The sequence below is a fragment of the Bubalus kerabau genome, chromosome 6 (assembly GCF_029407905.1).
Source record: "Bubalus kerabau isolate K-KA32 ecotype Philippines breed swamp buffalo chromosome 6, PCC_UOA_SB_1v2, whole genome shotgun sequence".
NCBI lineage: Eukaryota > Metazoa > Chordata > Mammalia > Artiodactyla > Bovidae > Bubalus > Bubalus kerabau.
The window spans coordinates 31,117,737-31,143,607 of record NC_073629.1 but is presented as its reverse complement, the minus strand read 5'-3'; the positions used below and the strand labels follow the sequence as shown (position 1 = coordinate 31,143,607).

The 25,871-nt window shown below is 36.6% G+C and overlaps 1 protein-coding gene across 4 annotated transcripts in view; it reads left to right on the top strand.

The window, feature by feature from the left end:
- Positions 1 to 22,058, top strand: part of LRIG2 (leucine rich repeats and immunoglobulin like domains 2) — a 60,920-nt gene extending 38,862 nt beyond the window's left edge. Inside the window, exons 3-19 of one of the 4 annotated variants that reach the window (XM_055584706.1) lie at positions 488 to 523; positions 954 to 1,028; positions 1,183 to 1,317; positions 1,856 to 1,999; positions 2,122 to 2,265; positions 2,730 to 2,873; positions 3,076 to 3,219; positions 5,440 to 5,520; positions 6,273 to 6,344; positions 6,483 to 6,551; positions 11,059 to 11,222; positions 12,790 to 13,110; positions 14,060 to 14,341; positions 15,465 to 15,914; positions 16,516 to 16,665; positions 18,963 to 19,283; positions 21,219 to 22,058. In XM_055584706.1, the coding sequence (XP_055440681.1) occupies positions 488 to 523; positions 954 to 1,028; positions 1,183 to 1,317; positions 1,856 to 1,999; positions 2,122 to 2,265; positions 2,730 to 2,873; positions 3,076 to 3,219; positions 5,440 to 5,520; positions 6,273 to 6,344; positions 6,483 to 6,551; positions 11,059 to 11,222; positions 12,790 to 13,110; positions 14,060 to 14,341; positions 15,465 to 15,914; positions 16,516 to 16,665; positions 18,963 to 19,283; positions 21,219 to 21,445 (2,959 nt within the window). In that variant the 3' untranslated portion in view covers positions 21,446 to 22,058. The remainder of the gene's footprint in view (positions 1 to 487; positions 524 to 953; positions 1,029 to 1,182; positions 1,318 to 1,855; positions 2,000 to 2,121; positions 2,266 to 2,729; positions 2,874 to 3,075; positions 3,220 to 5,439; positions 5,521 to 6,272; positions 6,345 to 6,482; positions 6,552 to 11,058; positions 11,223 to 12,789; positions 13,111 to 14,059; positions 14,342 to 15,464; positions 15,915 to 16,515; positions 16,666 to 18,962; positions 19,284 to 21,218) is intronic. The other 3 variants (XM_055584707.1, XM_055584708.1, XM_055584709.1) reach the window with 3 other exon arrangements.
- The last annotated feature ends 3,813 nt before the right edge of the window (positions 22,059 to 25,871 follow it).

The following is a 25,871-nucleotide window of genomic DNA, read 5'->3' as shown; positions in this document are numbered from 1 at the left end:
TATATGAAATACAATATTTTTGGTATCATGTGAAGTATGTTGTTTAATGTAATTCAATATTCTACTTCACTGACATTTTTCCTTTAGTACTGAAATGTATTATTACTTAGTTTTTGGAAAGGATTTTCTAAAATATTATTAATGTAGTTATTGCATTGTGATATTCTCAGAGGCACAACTGTTTACCTCTATACTAAACACCCCCAGAATCTCAGATGAGTTTTTCTTTTGAATATCTTTGTGACAAAGGGTACTTTGAGCTCTCATTGTCTCTGCATTCTCTTCTTCCTTGCCTCAAATTGACCACCTCTTATCTGCTGTGGACTGAATGAACAATTAACAAGTTTATTAGCTGCAAGAGTAGGCCCTGAGGAAAGGAAAATGCTCAGTGGGAAGTGCACGAGCTTTATTATATATTGCATGGACTTCGTTACTTCATTTGGTTGATTGGAGGCATTTTACTCCTGGCTTCTTTTCTGTATTCTAGATTGTTGAGGTTGCTGTATTCTAGATTGAAAACCAGGTTGGTGAAATGTGATTGCATTAGATTTGCTACTAAAACAACTGAGATAATCTGTTAGGTCTGTAGTCTCAAACAGCTTTCCCTAACTTTGAGTAACTTAAAAAAAATTGTGTGTATATTTTAAAACTGTATTTAATAACTTATGTAACTATTGAAAGAACCTTGCTGGGAATAAAAAATACATAATGTTGCAAAATATTTCCTAACTTTTCAAATGTTGATATCAAATTATAGTTCTATACTAGGAAAATTTGTTAATTAAAATTTCTAATTTCTCAGTAGAATACATTTAGTCTGACTCATTCTCGGTCATAGGCTTTTTTTCCAAATGTGGTGTCTATTCTAAAGAATATGTATTAGCTAGAAACTAGAACTCGAGAGGTAACATTTCCCTCACTAAATTTTTAAATCTATTTTTCCTCCTATCCAGGAAAATGAATTATAATGAACTAACAGAAATCCCGTATTTTGGAGAACCAACTTCTAATATTACTCTCCTCTCATTGTAAGTAAATAAGATATCAGGTCTTCTACTTAAATTGTGAATACTACACGGTTTTTTAATTTTTGTTTTAGGGACCCTTGTTGTTAACCGTAGTTATTTTTGTGCTCTAGGGTGGATCCCTGGCAATAGCTTCAATGTAATCTTTGTTTTGTAGAGTTCATAATATAATCCCAGAAATAAATGCAGAAGTGTTCCAGTTTTACCCTGCTCTCGAGACTTTAGATCTCAGCTCAAATCTAATATCAGAAATCAAGACATCTTCATTTCCTCGAATGCAGCTTAAGTATCTGTAAGTAAAATAAGAGTTTAAACTAGATTTACTTTAACGTGCATGTTTATTATTCATTGGTACCCAGATATGTCTGTTGTTTATTGTGATTTTGCTTGTGTGAAACAAACTTAGGTTAGATTTTTTTGTTTTTTTCCCTGCCCTTGAAGAAAGAGTACCCTATTTACAGAAAATATTAAGTATCCAGGGCAAGTTTTGAGATTTAATTGTGGATTGTGTTTTACTAACAGTTTTGTAAAAGATAAATGGTAGTGTTCTGTTAAATAGGCGCTTACTCTGTGTGATGATGATAATTAGTATGTATGCTGGTGTTTTACAGTTTACAAAACATGTTCACACTGTTTCAGCCCAAATGAAGTAGGTATTACCCTTGTTTTGTGTTGAAGAAGCACAAAAGCAGTTACATGATTTGTAAAGTTGTTTACAGTTGCTAAGTGGTAGAACTGGGACTCAGTCATAGGCTTGGGGCAGCTTTCTGGTGGTAGAATGTTTATTTAGTTTCATTAAATTTTTTTTGTCGTTACCTTGTTCATTTTAGGAATTTGAGTAATAATAGGATAACCGTCTTGGAGGCTGGTTGCTTTGACAATTTGTCAAGCTCCTTATTAGTGGTGAAGTTAAACAGGAACAGAATTAGCATGATTCCACCCAAGATCTTCAAGCTACCTCACCTCCAGTTCTTGTGAGTAACTGAATAGATCGATTATAAGAAGATCGTTTTTTCTTACAGTGTCTGTTTCTTTTTATTATTATTAGGGCAAATCAGCAAACCGGTTTTCTGACTGTAAAACAATTTTTTTAAAGGGAACTTAAAAGAAACAGGATTAAAGTTGTGGAGGGTCTCACATTCCAAGGGCTTGACTCCTTAAGATCTTTGAAAATGCAACGGAATGGAATTAGCAAACTTAAGGATGGAGCTTTTTTTGGCTTGGATAACATGGAAGAATTGTAAGTACTGTAAACTAGAATAGGAGATTGTTAGGAAAGGAGTCTTGGACTTTTCAGTGCTAAACAGCTAGGATAGTAACTTTAATTATAACAAAGTATTTTAGCTTTTACGTGAAATAAGTTAAACTTTAAGCTTTGTTATCTAACCAGTATTTTTGTTATCATTTTTCCAAACATTTCATCTAAAATGTTTATATTCCCTTAATGTTTGGTAGGTGAAAATTATCAGAATTTATCTAGAACCAGGTATACTATATCTTTTGGTGCGTTTGTTTTATAGATACATTTTAGACAGTCTCCCCACTTTCTTGCACTAAATCTAAAGTAACATTTATGAAAAGAATTTGTTCACTTGGGTTGAGCAAAAGTGTATGGCTCTCTGTTCAAGCATTAATGAAGATTTTGGAATCTCCCATTGCAGTGCCTTATTTGAAACATATTTCCTCCTTTCTCTAATTCTGCAGAGAACTGGAGCATAATAACCTTACAGAAGTGAACAAGGGGTGGTTGTACGGCTTGCGAATGTTACAGCAGCTCTATGTGAGCCAGAATGCTGTTGAAAGAATCAGCCCTGATGCGTGGGAGTTCTGCCAAAGACTGTCTGAACTGTGAGTGTGGGATGGGATTTCAGTGGGGGCTGTGAGACTAGAGCAGATTAAGTCATTCCCATGGCTAGTAATGAGATCTAATATCCCTTTTTATTAGAAGTTTGAAAGCCCTAAATCTGTCGTGTAAGTAGAGTAAGAATATGAAAGTTGAACTGAAAGAGAGTGAATTCTTTACCTTGTTTACCATGTTTCCTGTGTTTAGTGATTTGTCCTATAACCAGTTAACCCGTCTGGATGAATCTGCCTTTGTGGGTCTGAACTTACTGGAGAGATTGAATTTAGGGGACAACAGAGTCACTCACATTGCTGATGGTGTATTTAGGTTTCTTTCCAATCTACAAACACTGTAAGTACATCTGTCCTTTTGGGGGTTTTTTTGCTGACTTTTTTTTAAAGCAGTGAAGCAAAATAACTAATGAATCTACAAATTTATGTATGTTAATATTTGTAGTTCTTCTCTCCTATGTTGTGGGGCAAGACAGTCTTGCTTATCTCTATCCCTGTACGTAAATTTTACTTATCTCTAGTGAGTTCAGCTTGTACTTGAATTCTTAGTTAACTGAACAACAGAGCATCTCTTACTGTGGAATAATACACAGTTGCTAGTGTCAAGAACGCACATTTTCTACTCTTCTGACCTTCCGCTAATAGTAGTATTCCAGAACTACCGCTTCTCATTCAGAAGAATGCAGGAGATATTATGGGGACACTTCTGGCAGGAGACCTGCTACTGTTAACAATTTGCTGCATGATTTTGGACAGAAAAAACTAACATTTATTAATGATCTGATATGGGTCAAGGGCTTTCAGAGTATTAGGATATTACTGGTCTTTTCCATATTGGGGGACTGAAGTTCAGAGAGATTAAAATGATTTATTTAAAGTCATATCCCTTGTAAATGTTTGGGCCAGGATTAGAACCCAGGTCTTTTTTATACTAAAGCTCGTGTGATTTTTTTACTTTACTGCCAGACAAACGGAATCACTTAACCTTTCCTGGGTGTTATTTTTTTCTTTATCTTTTTGTTCAGTGAAGGATGGACATAGGATTAGGTAGTTGGAAAAGGCATTTTCAACTCTGTGGTTCTGTAAGTTGAATGTTTTATCTTTATCATGGAATATAATTGAATGAAGAGATATTTTAATGAGATACAGTAATCTCAAACGTAGAGCATAATAAAGTAAGAGTAATTAGTAGAATTTGTAGATTGTTAAGGTTCTTCAAGAACCTTAGGGGACTCTCTGGTCATCAGGTTTAGTTGATAAATGGACTTAAAAAAGAGGCAAGTTCCAAACTTGGGGACCTAACCATCAGTGACAAAGCATGATGATTTTGTGAAGGTGTCTGTGGGTGCACAAGTATGTGTTTGATTTTTTTTTTAACTTAATGAAATAGTCCTCCTTTAGATTTGACCTTGAAAAATTAAAAATGCTTATTTTTTCTACATTATCAGAGGTTAAATTAGATCAGTGCAATCTCAGGAATTTATTTCTTTAGGAATTTATATTAGAAGCAGCTGTAGCCTTTTGGCAGTGCATGGGATGGCAGACAGGTTCTTTCAGTACAGCACTGATTATTACTTTTAGTATTAAAGCTTAGGAAAGTAATTGCAGCAGTAATAACTAATGCTACAAAGATAGTTAAGGCAGAATTAGGAACAGATCTGAAATATTCTGGCTTTGGATCAATGCTCTTGTCAGAGTAGATATACTTGTTACTCACTTTGGTGAGTGAGTTCTGAGGAGGAGTGCAGAGTGCTGCAGAGTTGAGCCATCAGTTGTTTATTCTTTGGTAAAATAAGATGATCTGTTGTAGCTTTCACTTCAAGTAAAGACATAGCTAAATGGGAAGAGTGATCTATCTCTTTACTATTATTCACATAACTTTACATATGTCTTACAAAGCAAAAAGCTTTGTACTTTGTTCTGAGATGACTTAAGGAACAAAAGTGACTAAATATCTTTGACTGGATTTCTTCCATGAGGACAAGATGCAGTGCAGTTGTACCTTCTGAGAATGGAAGAATGAATTTTTAAAAGACTCATATTTTTTCTTTTAAAGAAAGCAGAGTGATCACTCTAGCACATGGGTATATCATTGTTACTTCCCAGGGTCATGTTTAATTGCTTTTGAGCTGTGAAGCTCTCTATTGACATTAGTCTTTGTCAGGTTTGAAATCTCAGGGTAAGGTGTGGGTCACCCCAAATCCCATCAGTCTGAAATCAGATTGGTAAGCCATACACCTTGCATCTTGAATTCCTCCTGCTTTTTGTAGGTCCTTGATTAATTTCTAATAAGCTAACACAGTTACAGGCTATTAACTAGGAAGATTAATACTCTTAGCGGGTTGCTTAATGTATTTATCAAGGTTGGCTTAATTCTTAGCTTATGAGAATTAGCACTTACATGCTTATCTCAGTATTCTTCAAAAAGAGGAATTGAATGTTTATCATAAATAACCTTTAATACAAGGGTCAAAATTAGCATTGTTATGTCAGGATGATGCCTGATGGTGTGATGGTCATGCTGACTAAAATAACCTGTCTATCCTTGACATTTTTGCAGAAACTTAAGAAACAATGAAATTTCATGGGCCATAGAAGATGCTAGTGAAGCCTTTGCTGGACTCACAAGTCTCACTAAATTGTATGTATTTTTCACATTTATGTATGTTTACAAAGGTCAAGAATCAGTTGTAAATGTGATTGGATTGTATCTATTTGCTGTGGCTAGAAAGTCAGCCTTCTGACTCATCCACTAAAGGAAGAAGCTTTGTTGTTTATTAACGTTTTTGTGTTTCGATTTGTTTTTCTTTCTCTCTCTCTCTCTCGTGTGTGTGTGTGTGTGTGTGTGTGTGTGTGTGTGTGTGGTGGGGCACTTCTCTGAAAGAGCATTCCTAAGGTCACTTAAAGAGAAGTTATTTGTGGAACTAAAATTTCAATTTAAGTAAAAGAAATGCACTGAAACCACAATTGAACCAGTGATCTTTTTAATCATGTGAGATTTATGAGTAATTTAACCAGCAAAAGAGAATTCTCTCAAGTGAGATTTTAGATCTCCCATTAACAATGTCTCCAAGGCTTCACACTTGCCTGAATTTCTTTGACTGAATGATCTTTTGCTGAGAAGGGAGAAACTGGGAATATGATCCAGTTTATTATTGAAAACCACAAGTGTTATCTGTGGTCAGGCTAGTTGTTTACAGGTACCTCACTGAGTACCAACATATTAATAGATGCCTTTATTCTATGCTTTGCATTAGTTGATAATAAAGATTCACAACTTTCTTAAAAATGCATGTTAAGCTTATTTTCACTTTTTATAGGTAAATGTTTATTTTAATGAACTTAATTTTGTTTAGTGGAGAGCTTTATTAGAAAGGTTTGTTTGTATTTCAGAATCTTACAAGGAAATCAGATTAAGTCAGTTACAAAGAAAGCATTCATTGGTCTTGAGTCCCTTGAGCATCTGTGAGTATTTATCATTCATTTTGATTAGTATATAAATAATCTTTGCTATTGGCAGAGGTTTTCATGACCATTTAAAGTGTTTATATAACTTAATTATAGAAATGGTGACTGGGAATGTTTCATTTCTCTTCATTTCAGAGATTTGAACAACAATGCTATAATGTCTATCCAAGAAAATGCTTTTTCCCAGACTCGCTTGAAAGAATTGTAAGTAACTTAAGTCTTTTTTTGTCACTAATTAGATAGTTATCCATGCTTGTTGTGTATGTGTGATGAATGTGACCCAGATATTTCCCAAAGCACACAATTCAGGCAGGAAAAAAGAAAGTGGTAACATTCAGTTATTTTGGTGGTTGGATGTAATTTAAAAATAACTCAACATTGAAAAGCCCAGTGTGTGTGGCTCCAAGACCTTCTATTTCTTTTCCTATGCTGCTGATGCTTATAGTTAAAAGAGACCTTAGCGCTACTCCTTATGCTTTAGGTTTATCCTTCTGTTCCTTTTTTATTCCTTTCCTCCTTTTTGGACTGTTGGAGACATGTGTTCCCTTGGGGTGGGTTACAGTTAAGATATTACATAATTTTTTGGAGGTAATCTGAAGGCAATGGCAACCCACTCCAGTACTCTTGCCTGGAAAATCCCATGGGTGGAGGAGCCTGGTGGGCTGCAGTCCATGGGGTCGCTAAGAGTCAGACGCGACTGAGCGATTTCACTTTCACTTTTCACTTTCATGCATTGGAGAAGGAAATGGCAACCCACTCCAGTGTTCTTGCCTGGAGAATCCCAGGGACGGGGGATCCTGGTGGGCTGCAGTCTCTGGGGTCGCACAGAGTCAGACATGACTGAAGCAACTTAGCAGCAGCAGCAGCAGCATAGCACTTTCATTTTAACGGTCAGAGAGGATGTCTGTAATCTATTCAAACTACTAAAATGTTCCAAAACTATTGAATAGTTATGATAGAGAAATACATATTATTTTAACCATTTTTTTATTCATGATTTTTAAAAAATTATTCTTATTTCCTAGGGGGGGTATTTCACAGGGGAAGGCTGGTTAGTCGGGAACTGCTGTTAATTTTAAGCTCTGGTGATTTGAATATTTAGCCACTGGTGAGAATCAATGGGGTATATCAACTTATCTACCTCAAAGGGAGGTCTGTGGATTCACAATGGATTCATGACGAGATAAGGACAGAAATTCAGAACACACGGTTTTAGAAACTTTAAGAACAATTTGACATTACTGTGATACTTTTGTTGAATTTTATAAAAGTATTGATCAAAACAGATTGAGAATTTAAAAAACTGGTCCTTCTCCACATATAGTTTGCAATACACTGGAAGTATGTGAGTTCAAGCTGTCTAGGTTTGGATTCTTGTTCCATTCTTTATTACTATGTATTTAGTCTGAGACTCAATTTCCCTTCTCAGAATGGGAATAGCACTGTCCTCAGGGTTGTGTGAGGATAAAATGAGATAATTTGTTTGTTCGAGAAATATTTATTGTCATTTGGTATGTAGGATACTGTTCTAAATGCTAAAAATGCAGCAGTGAACAAGACAAAGCCTCTGTCCTCACAGCATGTTGCAGTGAATTCTAAAGGGAAATAAATTGTGAACAAGTAGGCATATGATATCTCATCAGGTAATGTTCTGAAGAAAAAACTGGGTCAAAGGTGGTACAGAGTGACAGGGGTTGTTATTTGAAATAGTGAGGGAAGGCTTTTCTGAAGATAACGGCCTTAGAGCCAGGCCCTTAGTGAGATGACATGGCAAGCCACTTTATACTGGGTGAGGGGCGGTCTAGGCACAGGGAAGAGCAGGTGAAAAGACCCAGAGGTAGAAACTTGCTTTTTGTGCTTGAAAAATGGCAGACACACTGGTGTGGCTGGAAGACAAGAGCGAGGGGAAACGTGGTAGGAAATGAGGCAGAGGGTTAAGCTGACCTGACCATGTAGGGCCTAATAGGCCGTAAAGAGTTAGGATTCCCCCCACAAATGCTTTAGAAAGCTTTTGAGAAGATGTTTGACACAGAGCTTGACACACAGAGATGAATAAGGTAACAGCAAAAGTTAAAATATGGAGATCATTTTTTGTTACTTTCTGCCAGATTTTTAAAGTGGCTTTTTTTTGTTTTGTTTTTGGTCTCTTGACATATTTTGAGTTATTTCTCTTAAGGCTTACTTGAAAAGGCACAACTTACTGCATAACAGTATATCAGTATTACCAGTTTTTGGTTGTGATAATCTGAGGGCCAGCAAGAAAGTTTTAATTCTAAAGAGAACTCTGTTTTAAATATAATTTATATAGTAGGTGAAAGCAAATACTGTAGTTTCATTCTTAAGAGAGTCATTTGGTAATTTTGTGAGTTGGTTTGAATAGGCTGCTAATGCAGGAATTCTAATACTGATTTTTTTTTACTGAGAAGTTTTAGTTGCTCTTAAATTTAAGTCATGATTATAATACTGAATTTGACATCACCATTTGTTAAAATATCTCTTGATACTTGTTTGTATCCTTCACAGTGCTTTGCAAAAATTTTGAGGGGAGACGGGAGAGTCAAATATAAATTAAAAATTGTTTTGCATTAAAGTTATATAATCATGGTAGAAAATTTGATAATTAAACCAAGGGAGAGAAAGACCCCGAATCCTCAGTGCTCCAAAGACAACCACTGTTAGTATTTGATGTATATCTCTCCATATACTTGTGGAGAGAACACAGGGTGTACTCAGTTGGCGAGACAGGGTTCATTAGCTTGTGAAGAGTGGAAAGATGCAAAAGAAGTAGAAGTGAAGTGAACTAATGTGGATTCTGTGGTATCTGTGGCCAGGCACTGTGCTAAATGCTTTATTCAAAACAATCTTTGAGGTAGGCACTCTCAATCCCATTTTTCAGAAAAAGAAACTGAGATTTTGGAGGCATTCAGTATCTTGCCTAAGGTAAGTAGTGAAATTAGGATATGAGTCCAGGTTCCATGCGCCAACTTACAGTATACCTAAGAAAGCATAAATTAGACTGTATTATTCCTTTGTTCTTTACTTTCCAGCGTATTCCAGCACATGTAGGAAAAGAACAACTTAGCTTCTTTCCTAAGTTTATAAAGCACTTGCGTGGCCTGGTCCTTCTTGCCCAGCTCTTGGAGCTCATTCCCATCCTTGTCCCTCACTTTCTGTGCTCTGCCGTCAGCGGCCCCATTCCTTTTCCTGGAGCTTTTCCTGGTAAATGCTTTTCCGAAGCATTGGCCTCAAAGTGTTAGTGCAGTTTCCTCCATTTGTGACACGCTTACCCCAGATCACATGATTTGCTTTCTTTCTCTGACTGCTTTATCTAAACTGGTAGCTGCTGTCTCTAAAGTGGTAGCTGCTTTCCTTCTGTCTCTGCCCAGCTTTGTTTCTCCTTCGTAGGACTTAACTTTGTAACTCTACTTTGCATTTGTTTGTATATTGCTTGAGTCTAAATATGCAAGCTTTGTGAGGGCGATAGTACCACAGCCTAGGACAGTGCCTGGCATATAGTAGTCTCAAATATTTCTCTGTGAATGAATGCATATAGCATAAGAATTCTTAAATGCAGAAGGTAGTCTTTGGCCTGCTTACTTAAAATTGCCCTTGATAAACTGTGGCTTTTGGGGTACCCTTAAAGACTGTTTGAAACTTCTTTGGAATCAGATCTTAGGTATTTTTATAGCAAACTGTAAAACTACTTGAGGATTTTAGAGATGCACATAAAGCAGGTTATAATATTGTCAAAATCACTTGCTTTCCCTGGTTCCAAGGGGATGGGACATTTAAGGGTGATTAAAAGAAAACACTGACTTTTCAAATGTATTTTATAGGCCTATTATGACCACAAACCATTTTTCAGTGGTTTTTAGTTTAAATTGTAGTACATGTTGCCACAGGGCTGAAATGTTTTTAATCTTGATGAAATAATTTGAGAATAATTATGCCCTCTCCACAACAAAGTTGTCTCTTTGTTCTAATATATATAGTAAGCTCTTCCCCAAATTTCTTTGGGAAAATTTTTAGACCTCAAAAATTTAAAGGAAGGCACAGTGAACATCGATATTCTGTTTACCTGGATTCATCAATTCTGAACTATTTCCTAAATCTGTTACATATTTTTCTCTCTTCCTCCTTCCTTCCTTTTCCCTCCCTTTCTCTCCCTCTCCCTCTTTCTGCACACACTCATATACATATATATATTATTACTTTGTTTAACCAGTTGAAAGTAAGCTACAGACATATGACATTTTACTCCTAAAATATCTTAGCATGTATTTCCTATGCAAGGTTATTTTCTTGCATAACTGCAATACTATTATCACATCTAATGAAATTAACATTGATAAAATAATATCTAATATGCAGTCGATGCTTAGATTTCTCCAGTGTCCAAAAAAATGTCCTTTGTAGATATATTTTCTTAATGAAGTTTCTCACTCTACATTTGATTGTAATGACTCTTTAGTTTCCTTTAGACTAAAAATAGATCCCTTACCCTTATTCCCCAACACCTTTTGTTAGCGTTTTTCATCACGCTGTCATATTTCAGGAAACAGTTGACTGCTTGAATTTGTTTTCTTATGGTTAGAGTCAGGTTAGGCATTTTTTTGGCAAGAAAAGTGAATAGATATGTAGTAAGCTTAAAATGCTGGAGAAACTTGGAATGAAAAATAAAGAGCAGTTATTTTCCTCTTTATTTCTACAGGATTCTGAACACAAATAGTTTGCTTTGTGACTGCCATTTGAAGTGGTTGCTTCAGTGGCTGGTTGATAATAACTTTCAACATTCTGTGAATGTAAGCTGTGCACACCCTGAATGGCTTGCAGGGCAAAGCATCCTGAATGTGGATCTGAAAGATTTTGTCTGTGGTTTGTATTTTTGTTTTAAATTTTGTATCTTATTCCTTACTGTCTTACCAACAGAATTAAAAAAATTTAAAGTAGAATACTTTCCCACTAGCCTGTTTCCATTTCTTTACTTTTTTCACTAATATTGTAATTGTAGCTTAAATTTTATGTTCTTTGACTTAATATAACTTAGGAAGTCTTTTTTCCTCTGTGTATTCTTAAACAATCATTTAAAATAATGTCAGTATAATAGCATCTTTATGAATGTAAGCCTTTTCTTTTTAGGGGATTGTTAGCCTTAGAATAAATATCTAGTAAGATTCCTGCATTAAAAAGTATGAGTTTGTTTGTTTATGAATTCATTCAGAAGTATGATTTTATATTTAGTAGATCTTGAAAAAGTGCTCCCAGGCATTTTCAAACAGATAGCACTAGTTTATGTGGTCACTAGCAATGTATGGATGTACCAATTTCATTTGTTTTCTACTTTTAATACATTTTCTTAAGACAAAAGCAGCAAGGTTTGGCAATTTTTTGGAGGACAAGAGGGAACATAGACAAGTTGTCATAGACGAGTTGTCTTAATTCTAACGCTTAATCGTCATTTCAAGTGTACATCTGTATTCTCATTTTGGAGATTTTTCTTTTACACTTACATTTCCTTTAAAGTAGTTAATTCTTAACTTTTACACAATGGAACTTTTAGGTCAGTGTATCTGTGTTGCTAATAGCATTTAGATACCTGTATATTGCCAGATCACTTAAAAATGCTTAGGACATTTGGAAGTTCAGGTGCATAAAATACTTAACTTGTTTTTACAAATTTAAAATTTGTAAAACAAATTTTAAGGAAGAAAGCAAAGAACCTAGTTATATTACCATGAATGCCCTTCTCACTTTACTTAGTTTTAAATGTGTAAACATACCCTATATATGACACAGTGAAATGTTACTGAGTAAAGACATTTCGTTAAAAATTCATTTACCTGCTTCTCTGAATCAATTCAATAATATATTATTATTTATGAATCTATAGTTTATTAGCCAGTCCTAAGCCCGTCTTCAGTTGGACTTTGGACATATTTTAAATTTTTCACTATTTTAGTTGAAAGTTATGCACAAAGTACTATCAGATAGTATGTTTTATTAATAGAATATCTATTTTTATATATGTTATATATACACATACACATACATACAAAGGGTAATAGAATTAAAGCTTGTTTTAAAATTCTAATTTAAGTTTTTGCTTTTGCCAGTAACTGGTAATACTTAAGATAGTGCATTCTAAGCATAAGTGACGGTAAGGGAGGGTGGAAAGAATACTAACCCCTGAAGTTTGAAAACTTGGGTTCCATTCCAGGCTGAGCTGCTGATTTACATATCTTAGAGCAAGTCATTGACCCTCTGGGCATCATTTTCCTCATGTTGAAATAAGGGAATTGGGTTCTAGTTCTGTAGGCCCTTTCAACCTTTTGACATTTTGTCAACAGAACATGCAGTTTTATATTACTTGTTTTAAAATTGAATCTGTAGAAGCAAAAATAAATAAGTGACTTGGCTCCTGCCCTGTATTTTTCCCTCTTAGATGATTTGCTCAAGCCACAGATAAGAACTCATCCTGAGACCACAGTTGCTCTGAGAGGCGTGAATGTGACTCTGAGATGCACTGCGGTGAGCAGCAGTGATTCGCCCGTGTCTGCTCTGTGGCGCAAGGACAGTGATGTCTTGTATGATGCTGATATTGAGAATTTTGTTCGTTATCAGCAACAGGCTGGAGAAGCTCTGGAATATACTAGTGTCCTACATCTTTTCAATGTGAATTTCACAGATGAAGGAAAATATCAGTGTATTATTACTAATCACTTTGGTTCTAACTATTCTCATAAAGCCAAACTGACTGTGAATGGTAAGAAATTATGCTCCGTGATGGTTTTATAGTTAGAAGGATTTTTCATGTTTAATTTTTGAACTTTTGATCAAGAAGATTACATTAAACCTGACACTGGGTGAGGGTCCTTACTGTTTCTGTGTTTAGGGTTATGATAGTACACAGGCTGGATTGTTAATTTACCCGCTTGCTGTCCCTAATTAGTATTTGACTGAGGGGTAAAGGTGAATTCCATGGTTTCAGGAGATGAACTACTCTCTTTTGTGTTTTTGAAAAAAAAATTATTTTTAATTCTCCATTTTCTTTCTAGAACTGTAATTCTGCTCTAAAAACTATAAAATTTATTCCTGACACTGTTCACAGGGCCGTCCAATAACTGGGAGTATTAACATTTCTGGGACCATTGATCATTATCATTGTCTAAAGGTAGTCAATGAAACCATTTTTGAAAATAATGCTCTTTTTCATTGCGTCTGTTGAAAAAATATACAACAGCTTGATTGGTCTGTTGCCTATTAGATTGAATAACTACAGCACTTCAGGCTTTGTGCTACTGAAAGATGTACATGTGTCTTGCTTCCGGGCTGTTTTATGAGCTGTTTGAAGGCATAACATTTTTTTTTATCATGCATCTCTTAAGTAAGGAATAGTAAATATTAAATGCTAAAATATAGGTTCAGAAAAGTTTACGGCCTCAGCTTTTTCTGTCCCTGTCAAGGAGATCAGGTAGATTTGTCATGCATTCTGGAAGACTTAGTCATCACTGTACTCCACGCTCTGAGATTCTTAGGGAAAAGATGGCCTCTGCAGCTGTATTTACTGTCAATGCAGAGAGCGTGTCTTCTCAAAAAAATGGAGCAGCACAACAGTTGGTATTTTGCCTAATAGATTCTCCCTTGTGTGTGTGTGTCTATGTATATATATCTTTCCCCCACCCACTATCTTTTGGTGATCTTTTTTGGAACAGAGATGCCATCTTTTCTGAAAACTCCAATGGATCTAACTATTCGCACTGGTGCCATGGCCAGATTAGAATGTGCTGCGGAGGGGCACCCTGCACCTCAGATTTCCTGGCAGAAAGATGGTGGTACTGACTTTCCTGCGGCTCGAGAGAGACGCATGCATGTCATGCCTGAGGATGATGTCTTTTTCATTGCAAATGTGAAAATAGAAGACATGGGGATCTATAGCTGCATGGCACAGAATATAGCAGGTGGTCTCTCAGCAAATGCCTCGCTCATCGTGTTAGGTATGTTTACTGCTTTGTGGATCCATACTTTTGTGGGAGTCCTTTTATTGTGGATCAACTCTTGGTCTTAATGGGAAGAAAAGTCTCAAGTTAGATTTCAGTTGGGATCATTGTTCTGCCAATTTATACAAGTATGTGTCAAGTGTGGATATTAGTGGAACAGCTAACTGGAATCTGGAGAAATTTTGAGGGCAGAATTGGAGATTTTTATCCCATGAATTGAAAATTCAAATTCCTTTACCCTGTTCTGTTCATCTCTGTCAGTTTTCTGCTTCATGTATATGTTTTTTCTACGATTCAGTGAATTTCATTATACTGCTTCAGAGAACTTGAGACAATTTAACTTTTCCCCCTTACTTCATTAAAAAAAAAAAAAATTTGTAAAAGATGAAAAGATCTGTCTTCTGGTTAGATTTCCTATTTTCCTTCCAGTGTGCTCCTGTTAATCCTATGCTCTGGTAAAATGTGTTTTCCCTGTAGATTTCCCCTGATAAGCCAGTTTTTTTTTTTCTTATTAGAACATTTGTCTTTATGGGACTCAAATCAAGGCAAATTCTCTTTGCCTCCAGATGTTAGGGTTTTTAAAAATGTTGGTTTGTTTAACTACTTGTGTAACCAGGAAAATAAACTTATTGTTTAAAAATTTTAAGATATGCAGAAAATTTGAAAAAAGGAAGGAAAGTCACTCAAACCCTGTTTAGATTTTGACATATTCTGGACTTTTTAAAATTACTCATCTTCATGTGGTTATGTATACCTACTTTTTTCCACTTAATATTGTATCACAGGGTTACATTGTCATTAAGTCTTCATGAAATATGTGACTGTACTGTTAAATTACTCATTTTTCTGCTAGATTTTTTCATCTTTAAAAATTACAATTAATTTTGTAATAAACATTTTTTGTATATGAATCTTGACTTCTTCACCTAGGATCGCTTGCTCTAGGTAGAATTCCTAAGAGGAAATTCAGATTTTTTGAGGCTTTTGCTTTTCTGAAAAACTTCTGATCTTCCCATGAGCTTATGAAAATGCTTATTTCATCATAACCTCATTAGTCTAATTCAGTAGAATTTTAAGGATAAAATTGCCTGATATTTTTTTTAATGCATCTTTCTGTTAGAGACACCCTCATTTATTAGACCCCTGGAGGACAAGACAGTAACTCGAGGTGAAACTGCGGTATTACAATGCATAGCTGGAGGGAGTCCCGCCCCTCGCCTCAACTGGACCAAAGATGATGGACCTTTGCTGGTGACAGAACGGCACTTCTTTGCTGCAGCCAACCAGCTTCTCATCATCGTAGATGCTGGGCTAGATGATGCTGGGAAATATACCTGCATTATGTCAAACACCCTTGGGACAGAACGTGGTCACATTTACCTAAATGTGATTTCATCCCCCAATTGTGACTCTGCCCAGAGTAGCATGGGACATGAAGATGATGGGTGGACCACAGTCGGCATTGTGATCATTGTTGTGGTCTGCTGTGTAGTGGGAACCTCTTTGATCTGGGTCATTGTTATTTACCACATGAGAAGGAAAAACGAAGACTATAGTATCACGAACACAGGTAAGTGGTATCCGGTTGACCACTGTGGCTTGTGTCTGAGTCAGAATGTAGTGAAGAGTTTTGATACTTTATGTGTGATAGAGGGAGAGTTTTTCTGTTAAAATGTCCTACTTCCTTGATGTGATGGAACCTCTCTAGTGAATAATTTTAAGAATTTCTAGACAGTCCCCCCAGACTTTGCTCTTATAAACAGTTGCAGTGCACCTTCTTTCTTTAATTCCTAAGGCTCATTTCTCTTGTAATTTTCCTGTGGGAAAGAGTGGAGTCCTTATGACAGAGGTTAGTCTTTGACACTTCTCACTCACCCTGAAGTCCTGTGAGAGAAGAGATACAATACAGCCAGATAGATTGTGAAAGTGTGTCTGTGGATTTCAGACTTTAGGTTTTGCTTCTTTTGCTAATACTTTTAAAATGAAGCTTGGGGGAGAATTCTAATGAGAAATAATTTTAAGAGAAAATTCTAAGAGCTCTTGAGTTCCTGGGTACATAATATTTTCCTGGTCATTAGTAGAGAAGTAGAATACATTTGCAAAATAGTCTTCTGAGTTAGGTAAATAAATGACCTAACTTTATTTGAGAGTTACAGATGTCTCTTTTACAGAGGAACTCAATCTGCCTGCAGACATTCCCAGCTACTTGTCTTCCCAAGGAACGCTGTCTGAGCCACAGGAAGGCTACAGCAATTCTGAGGCAGGCAGTCATCAGCAACTTATGCCTCCTGCCAATGGATATTTACACAAAGGCACTGATGGTAATGACTCTTCAATGTCTGTGCTTACCGTTTCTGCCTACCCGGTTGGGTTTAGTTTTCAGTGGATAGTCTTCCCCACTAACTTGAAGCAGTATTTTAAAATAAGATACACAATGGAAACATTTGGATCCATGCAAAATAGGATGAAAATTGACTAGAGTCTTAATAGAGGAGAAAATCATTTAACAGAAAGGAGGAACACTTTCTTCTTTTTTTTTTTTTCAAAAAGAAAAATAGTTAACATTTATTGAATGATGTTTACTATGTATCAGAAACCATTTAAATATTTTTACATGTGCACACTCAGTCCCCATGACAGTCTATGTATTCAGTACCAGTATAATCACTAATGCACTGATTAAAAGACTGAGGTATAGAGAAATTAAGACATTTATACAAGACTACATTTAGTGATCATTTAGAGGGAGAAAAAATTCAAACCTAGGTGATCTATTTTTACAGCCCATATCATTAGCTAATCTACTACATGACAAATATATTATAAATTATAAGCAGATAAAGAGAAAATGACACATATACAGTAATTATTTTCTTGTGTATGTGCTAAGTCATGTCCAACTCTTTGTGACCCAATGGACTGCAGCCCCCCAGGCTTCTCTGTCCATGGGATTGTCCGGGCAAGAATACTGGAGTGGGTTGCCATTTCCTATTCCAGAGGAACATATTCTTAAACAAGGGGTTGGCGAACACAGCAAAGGCTTCCGAACCAAAGTATTGTTATGGGAGAGAGATGTTCTAGAAACTTCTTTCAGGTGTCTTTTATCCTTTTCAGGCATGAGCACCCTTCAGACCATGTCCAGGAAGTTTGTTCTGTCTGCTGACAGGTAGACATTCACTCAAGTTTAAAGGGCTTTGATGATTCTCAGTATATATTGGAGAGTATCAGAGAGAGATAAAATAGTTAAGATATAAAATAATAATTAAGAGATATAAAATAATTAAGTTCTAATTAAGAACCTAACTTCTCAACAGTACTTTTCTCCACTCCACCCTTCCCATGGGGAGTGACAGAGCACAAGGAGGAGAATTAAGGGATAGAATTGGGTTTGACTCAGTTCTTCTTTCCAGCCATGTGGCCATGAACACGTTATTTAAAATCTGAGCTTTAATTTCTTCATTTTAAAAATAAAGCAACAATATTTTATAAAGCATTTCCCTCAAGATTCTCAAAGATTCTTTGAATGAATCTGTGTAGTACTTGAAGTACTAATCAAATGGAAGGTCTGTTTCATTTCTACAGAGATTTTTTTTAGACTGGGTGTTACTAGAACTTATATGTAAATCGACAAATTGGATTTTCTTTTGGCTTTCCATGAAAAGGAGGGTATTTCTAGCCTTTTTTTGGCTGCACTCAGCAGTTTGTAGGATCTTCGTTCCCCGACCAGGGATTGAACTGGGGGCCATGGCAGTGAAAACACCAAATTCTAACCACTGCACTGACAGGGAAGTCCTTCTGGCTGTTTAAAGAATGCTTAAAAGCCTCTGCTCTTTGCAGTTGGTGGGAAATAACACTACTTTCTGGGTTAAACTTAATTACTTCAGTTCTTTTCCAATTCTAACAATTCTGTTGCTTGATCATGAATAAGTAACTCACTCTCTAGTTCTCACTTTCCTCTCTTTTATCATTCAGTTTTCAAACACTTAATGGTCCAGGGAGCTCATTATTAAACTTACTTCTACCACATACACACTTGTCAGGCAGGACCCTTGACCGTCAGAAACTTTCTCTAGGAATCCTTTTAGCAATTAGTGTTGCTTAACCTCTTGACTCATGAAAGTCATAGGGGCTTTTGTGAAGTGAAGTCATCCTAGCTTCTTCTTCTCTGCTTTAGTTTGCTTAAGCCAAACATGTGTCTTGTAGCACAGTGCCAACCTTATCTTGGCTCTCTTGATTTTAACATGACTTTATTCAGGCTGGACAAGGATGATTTAATGTACTATTCAAGAGCGTGTGTGCTGAAGTCAGAGGACCAGAGTTTAAGTTTCAGCTTTCCAGTGGGCAATATGTCTTCGGGCAAGTTACCCAACCTCTCTGTGTTGTAGTTATTCCGTGTGTAATATAGCGATAATAATTAGTACTTACCTCATAAGCATATTATAAGGATTAAATAAGTTAATTCACAGAAAGACCTTGAAACTTCATCACGTTTCTAATGTAAGTTTTGAACACACGCCAGCTGTGATGACAATGATGACAGCTGTTAGAGAAAACTAACGATGAGCAAAACTGAGTCCTTAACTGAAGGATGTTTGCTTTCTTTCCTGGGTTGTATTAGGTGGCGCTGGCACCAGAGTTATCTGCTCAGATTGTTATGACAATGCTAACATCTACTCCCGGACCCGAGAATACTGTCCGTACACCTATATTACTGAAGAGGATGTTCTGGATCAGACACTGTCCAGCCTCATGGTCCAGATGCCCAAAGAGACTTACTTGGCACATCCTCCCCAAGATGCCACTACCCTGGAGAGCCTGGTGTCGTCAGCAGAGAGAGAGAGATGTGCCTTTCCCACCAACCATGAGAGGATGAATGAGAAGAAGCCTTCCTCCGCGCGGATGAGCAGTGGTAAAGGGCACGGCGTTGTTTATTGTTTTGGTTTGTTTTCACTTTCACCTACTTGATTTTTCCTTCTGTCATGTCCGTAGCACTCTCATTTGACAGAAACAAACAAATTGGTATACTGTAATAATTAGCTACTGTTAACTTTTATAAACTAGAGCCAGAGATTTTTATGGAAAGAAGTCTGAAGTTGTAGGATGAAAACAGTTTTTGTGGGAGTAGCAAGATCTTATTTCTAAAGATTTAGGAAAAGTTACAGAAAAAGTTTCTATAAAAAAAGTTTCACATAGGCAATACTTTTTTCTTCCATATTTATTTAAATAATGGAGACCTGAGATACCAAGGGTACAATAATTTGGGCATAATTTGGTGAATATTTTCACTTCTGTGATTTAAAAACATTTTGTTTGGTTGCTGTTCTATCAGGTAAATGTTGAATGTCGGTATGACTTGGCAGGTGTTTGCTTTCAGTTGTATTGTGCAGATGAGGAAGAGGAACACAGGTTGTATTGTGAAGATGGGGCATTTGAAACAACCCACTCAGTAAAGCAAATCAAAACAAAGCCAAATGAAACTCTTTCTAGACCATGAAGGGCACTCCTGAGTATGTCGTCTCCTCCATCCAGGCTCTTCATCAGCTCTCACCCTCTTGTCAGCCTGGAATGGAAGAGCACTGGAAGTAGGGTGGGGCTGACCACTGCAGGTCTCGAGTGGAAGAGGTTGTGTAGTGGTGCTTCCAGGGATGGTTCCGGCTGGAATAAATGGAATAGCATGGACTTTTGCTATGTGCTCTGTTGTTCTCTTAACTAAGTTTTCTAAAGAGGCTGCATACAGGTTAGAGGAAAATATCCTGTTATTAAAGTTAGCCTCATCTTTAAAGTTCTGTGTCCGTGAAAGAAAGGCATCAACACTAAATCCATTTCCCCATGTCTTAGAAGAGCTGTACACACACAAAATATTAAGTAGAGCTAAAAACGCGGTGTCTCTTTCCCCAACTTTGGGGTTGTCTATATTGTTAATCTGGTCTGTAGGTGAGGAAGTCAGCAAATGAGACTGCTTTGGTATACTGCTTGTTCCTTACCTAGGGTGTTGTAGCTACTTGCTACTCAAAGCATTAGCATTACCTAGGAGCTTGTTAGAAATGCAGAGCATGTGAACCAGAGTCTGTATTTTAACACAATCTCCAGGTTATTTTATGCATATTAAAGCTCGAGAAACCCTGCTCTAGCTTATTTTGCACATGGTCTTATTTTTATTTCTGAGTGTTCGTTTCTAGAATGTTGGGCTAGCCTTTTCCAAAATGCAGCCCCATGAAGTTAATAATACAACTTTCAGTCAGTGTTCTCTGGGGAAAGAGCTCACCACTGCAGTAAATAATAATGAGAAATGCATATTTTTTAGACTAAAGTACAGATAACCTGATTTAAAACACCAGCTTTTGGTTATTATTTTGTTTTTAGAATTACTGGCATGTTAGAAGCTGAAGGGGAATGGTTGTTTATTTTTTAAATGATTTTTTAAAGATAGATATTTGTTATTTAATGATATAATGACTGCTTAGTCCATGTTTTTTTCTATGTATTACACAACTTTCATTACTATTTGGATACTAATTCTCTTTTAGTCTGTTCCCATGTGTGTAAAGAGATTTAAGCTTTCCTTTTTATAGTAGCAGAAACACCAATAATAGGTGAAAGTAGATGACATATAGCATGATTTCAGCAATTAATTGTTGAGGTTGTTGGTTAGAAGGGTTTGAAAGACCATAGTTCCAGTTTTTGTTTTGCTTTGTTTTCTTTTTTTGGTTGTTGCAAGAAAAATAGCAAGTATACATTTGATCTTAACGTCCTTATTTAGGAATATTGGGCATCTTAATTTCTTTGAGGACTTGGGTAGAAGAAAATTAAGTCTTAGAAAATGTAAACTTCCGTTCACCACTGGTAATTAATTATTCCTGTCTTTCATTCTCAGAAACCTTGCAGCGGCCTCTGTGGAACGTAAGCAGAGAAGCAGGTATGCCTCATCCTCCTTTTCCCCAGCCGTCAGTCCTTGGGTCATCACAACTCCATCAAAACGAGGGCCTGCCAGAGAGTGATCCAGACTGTTCCACGTGCCCCACGCCCTGTCACAGGTTACACGACCACACTTTTGATTTTAGTAGGACTCGGAACGTTCACAGTGGCAGTGAGGGCACATGAAACTCACTCTAGGATGCAGTTTCAGCAGACTCAGATTAATTGATTTTGTATTTACTACCTCAGAGTTCAGAAGAAACCCCAAAGTCAGCATTTGCTTTACTTACGTCTACAGTTCTATCTGACCACACCAAGGTAGGCCAGGCATTCGTTTGGCTTATACTTGATGAAGAAAGGGTAACGGCTGACAGAAATGGGTACATCTAATAGAAAATGTGCAACCCAGGCAGAGGAAGATACAGGACAAAGTGCTTTGTGATGGTTCTAGCGGGATGTGCCCAGGTGTGCATAGCCTCTTAGGAAGAGTCTCCTTGCTGCTTAACACCTTGGATTGTCTCAACCTGCAGAATGACCCTGAATAAACTACGCCATTTTGTTTTGCCTTCCAAGGAAGAGAAATAACTTTGGAGGCCCCTGAGAAGTGTGCCTGGGATTCTGCAGTGATTTTAAACGTATAGTTGAGAGTGGGGCTTTGATATTCAAGGTCGTTGACAGGAATCCCAGACTTGACCAACTATTACCAGGTCAAGAGTTTTGTATTCTTGTGAATCTCTTTCTCTCTTTTGGTCCCTGTCATCCAGGGGTCTCATTGTAAATATATGTGCATTTATAAATAAGTTTTGTATTCATTGATCATATGTGTTGCAATGTAAATATTTTTGATATGCTAAAATTATATATATAATATCCAGGTATAATATTGACAACAGCTTCTCAGACCACAGATTTTGTACAGCTTGGTTTAGTGAATCCAAAGATTTTGTTTCAAGTTTTGAATACATACTTGTTAAGAAGTATAATAAGTACAGAAGCACGGTACCTAGTGATTGCGTACACACAAACACGATCTTGGTGTAATTAACCACTTTCTTGATACCTAAAAATTCATGCATCTAATCATTTGTCATCTGTTTACAAGTGCCAGGTAATATAATCTTTCTAGCATAAAAAGACTTTCAAAAGACTAGTAGTCTTGTTATTGCCATATACACCCAGATAAAGGAAAACTTGTTTTGGGAATATCTACTTTGAGCAAAGTACTTCGTTGATGAGGAAACCAAAGAATGCTTTTTTTCTCTGTGTGTGTGTTTGTTTTAAACAGTTTAATATCTCTTCTACTAATGCACAGTATATCTTAAGGGAATATTGCTTTGGGGAAGAACATGCAGGAACTCATAAAACTTCAGCATGGTCCTTGTTTTGTACAAGTGATTATTTAAGCCAAAACGTTTTCTTGAATTTCTGATAGCAAAAAGCTTTATGTTAACAAAAGACTTAGTGCTGTAATAAAGTGTAATGGACTAAAACTCTTCTTTCTTTCTGCTTTCAGAAAGAAAGACTGTCGGATTCTGTCCTCTGAATTTAGTGAGGAGTAATTATATACTAGATGAATTCAGTCACTTCAATGAAAATATCAGTTTTTAAGTTATTGTACATTTCAAGAGTTGTAAACTTTATGTAATTTCTCAGCTCTTTGCCAGGAAGTTTGGCTGAATTTCATACTAGTTTTCAATCCTAGGTTTTTGTCCCATAGGCAGCAGCACTTTTTTAGCCGTTTTATACCACCATGTCTTTTTTTTTTTTTTTTTTTTCTTTTTAAATAGCCTCATTCATTTTCATTTTGAACTTCTTAAGTACCACTATTTTCCTCTCCTTTCAATTTTGGATCCCTCTTCTTACTTACTAGGTTGAATTAATAGTGTAGCTTGTACTGGGCTGACTTAGAATCAAGAAACCTGATTTAGTTTTAGCTCTGCTGCTTACAAGTTGTATAATCAAAGGCAAGTCTCTTTACTTCTAAGCCTGACTTTTTCATTTATGAAACGATGTTTTACTAGATGCTCTAAAGCCCTTTCCAGCTGTAACGTTCTATGAATCTGTGGTCCCTCCAGGAATCAAGGAGGATTATCTACTCTAATAAAAAGCTGCTTTCATGAAATATTTGTTAGAGTAGAACAGGAGTGATGCTGCTTACTCTGACTTGAGCCAGATTTATTTCCTCTATAGCAAGAGTAATGCTATAAGAACCTTTCATGAGGAGAAAGAACCTTCAGCTTCTAAAACAGTATCAGTAAACGTGAAGAATCTTGATTAGATTGAGAGCTGCCCTTGGTGTGTTACAGCACACCAGAGTATCCGAATCTGTTGAGAGGTATGCCACTGCTAATTTGTGACCAGTTTATGACTCACCTTTCTAATGTATTCAAGGTCATTCTTCTAATTACAGTACTCTGACTCACATTCTGAGGGACTTTCTTCAGTGAAAAAGGTGGAGTTAGAGCAAGGCTGCAAAGAGCATCAGCTGTTACATGTGAGAGGACAAAACCAGCGCTCTAGAAAACTTAAACCTGCCATCGCTGCCTCTCCTTCAGCAGGGTCCCTCTGCTGCCACTGGTGTCAGGCTGCTCCTCTATAGCCAGGTTCTCTGTCGTGGCAGCTGGTTGAGATGTCCTCCCAGATATTGCTAGCTTTCCTAAATAAAAACACTTGCCTGAAAAACTAGTCAGGAATTTGATTAAATGGGGATAGTCTACCCCTGGTCTTAAAAATAGTAAATGTAATAAATTCTAATCTTAGGAGGTGGAATTCCTGAAATTTTTCATTATTGCGTGTTTTTGACCAAGCAGATGCTCTGCTATAAACAGGATTAGTGGCTCATCATTGTTTCTTCCCGGCAGTGTAATGTCTGCCTGCCACCAATTTAATCAGAAATGTTGTAAGAGCAAGGCAAACAAATGCCGAGAGAAATACTCTGTCTCCCACCCAATTACCACTTCATATCAGTACGGATGCATAAATTCTCTTCATTTGTTTGTGCCCCTCTGAGACTGATTCTGTAAGTCTACCTTGAAGAAGAAGTAATGTTTTCCTTGTACTTCAAGCTTCCCTGCCACAGAATCGACAAGTGGACCCCATGGGCTTTCTGTTGTTCAGCCTCTGATGTGCTTTCCCTAGATGCAAGGGAATCTGTAGAACAGGAGGTACCAGAAACCCAGCCCAATGTGCTGTCCCCCTAATGTGCCATCTTACAGTGCTCTAAATGTGTATTTTTCTGTAAAGTAAATGTTGTGTTTAAAAACAGTTGCCTTCATGTTGCCCATTGGCAGGTTGTAAAAGAAACATTAAGATGTTAAGCAACTTAAGAATCTTACCCATTTTCCTAAGAAGAGGGAGAGAAAGAGTCTTTAGTTATGTAGAGGGTTGTCATAGGAAACAAGGATTAGATGCACTCTTCTTCTTCCATTGGACGGGTCATATCAGTGGGACAGAAGTTACAGGGAAATAGAGTATATACACCTGCCAATAATTCTATATTCCCTAACACTCTAAAAGTTAGATTTGTCTGACAATAGGAATCATCAGCCTTTCATGGGAGAAGTATGCACAGAAGCTAAGTAATCATCTATTAAGAGCATTGGAGAAATTTCTGTATTGAAATGGAATATGGACAAGATAACCTAAACCCTCTTTCAGTTTTATCATTGGAATTCTCCAGAAGCAGTCAGACAATCTAAAATCTTCATCCTATAGAATCCTTTGTATACAGTAAGTTTACTGTATAATTAAAAAATTTCTTTTTAACTAAAAGATTATGTTCTTTGGTTGACAAAAGGAGCCTGTTCTGTGTTAATAATGGCAAACATGAAACTGGGCTTATTCTTTTGAGAAAATCTATAATGTTCCTAATCCAAATGGCATTACCATAATAAAAAATGTTACAGCGTATACCCCTTTTACTCTTTAATTTTTATTCCTGTTTCTTTTTTTTTTATTCCCCAGCCACCACCATTTCTTTTTTTGTCAATGGGACTCCATGGGAATGGGAATGGGATTGTGCTGTTCAGTTTTGTAGCCAGTTTTACCCAAGTGTGTTGTGGCCTCTTCTAATCATGTTAATAGCCCCAGAAATGCCAAAAGAGTGGCGAAGTAACAGAGGTAAATTGGCTGTCATTTTATGCTACATCTTCCATTTCTTACTTTGCTTCTGATGCAAATTATAGAAGTAATTGTGAAGCAATTGGACCTCAGAAAGTTGAGTAAAGATTGCTAGGCAACCTGTTAGTAACGTTTCATTTTTCCATTACATGGTCTCTTTCCTAGTTCAGTGTGGCAGATGTTTTTCCCTCTTGCTTCTAACCTAAAAATTTTGTTTGGAGTACAGTCTAAGTCAACATCAGTTAAGCTTAATTTTCTTCCTTCTTCCTCTCTCTTTCCTTTCTCCTTCCCTTCCTTCCTTCCTTTCCTCAGTTCCTTTTACAGCTGCTTGGTTTGTTGACAAAAACAACATGTTCTGAATTGAGATATGTTACAAACCTCTCTTAACAACACCTGAAAGCCCATGAATCACCTGGAGATTTTATGGGTAGTGAGGGACGTGTGTGTGTGTTTGTGTGCACATGTGTGCACATGTGTGCACATGTGCATGTGT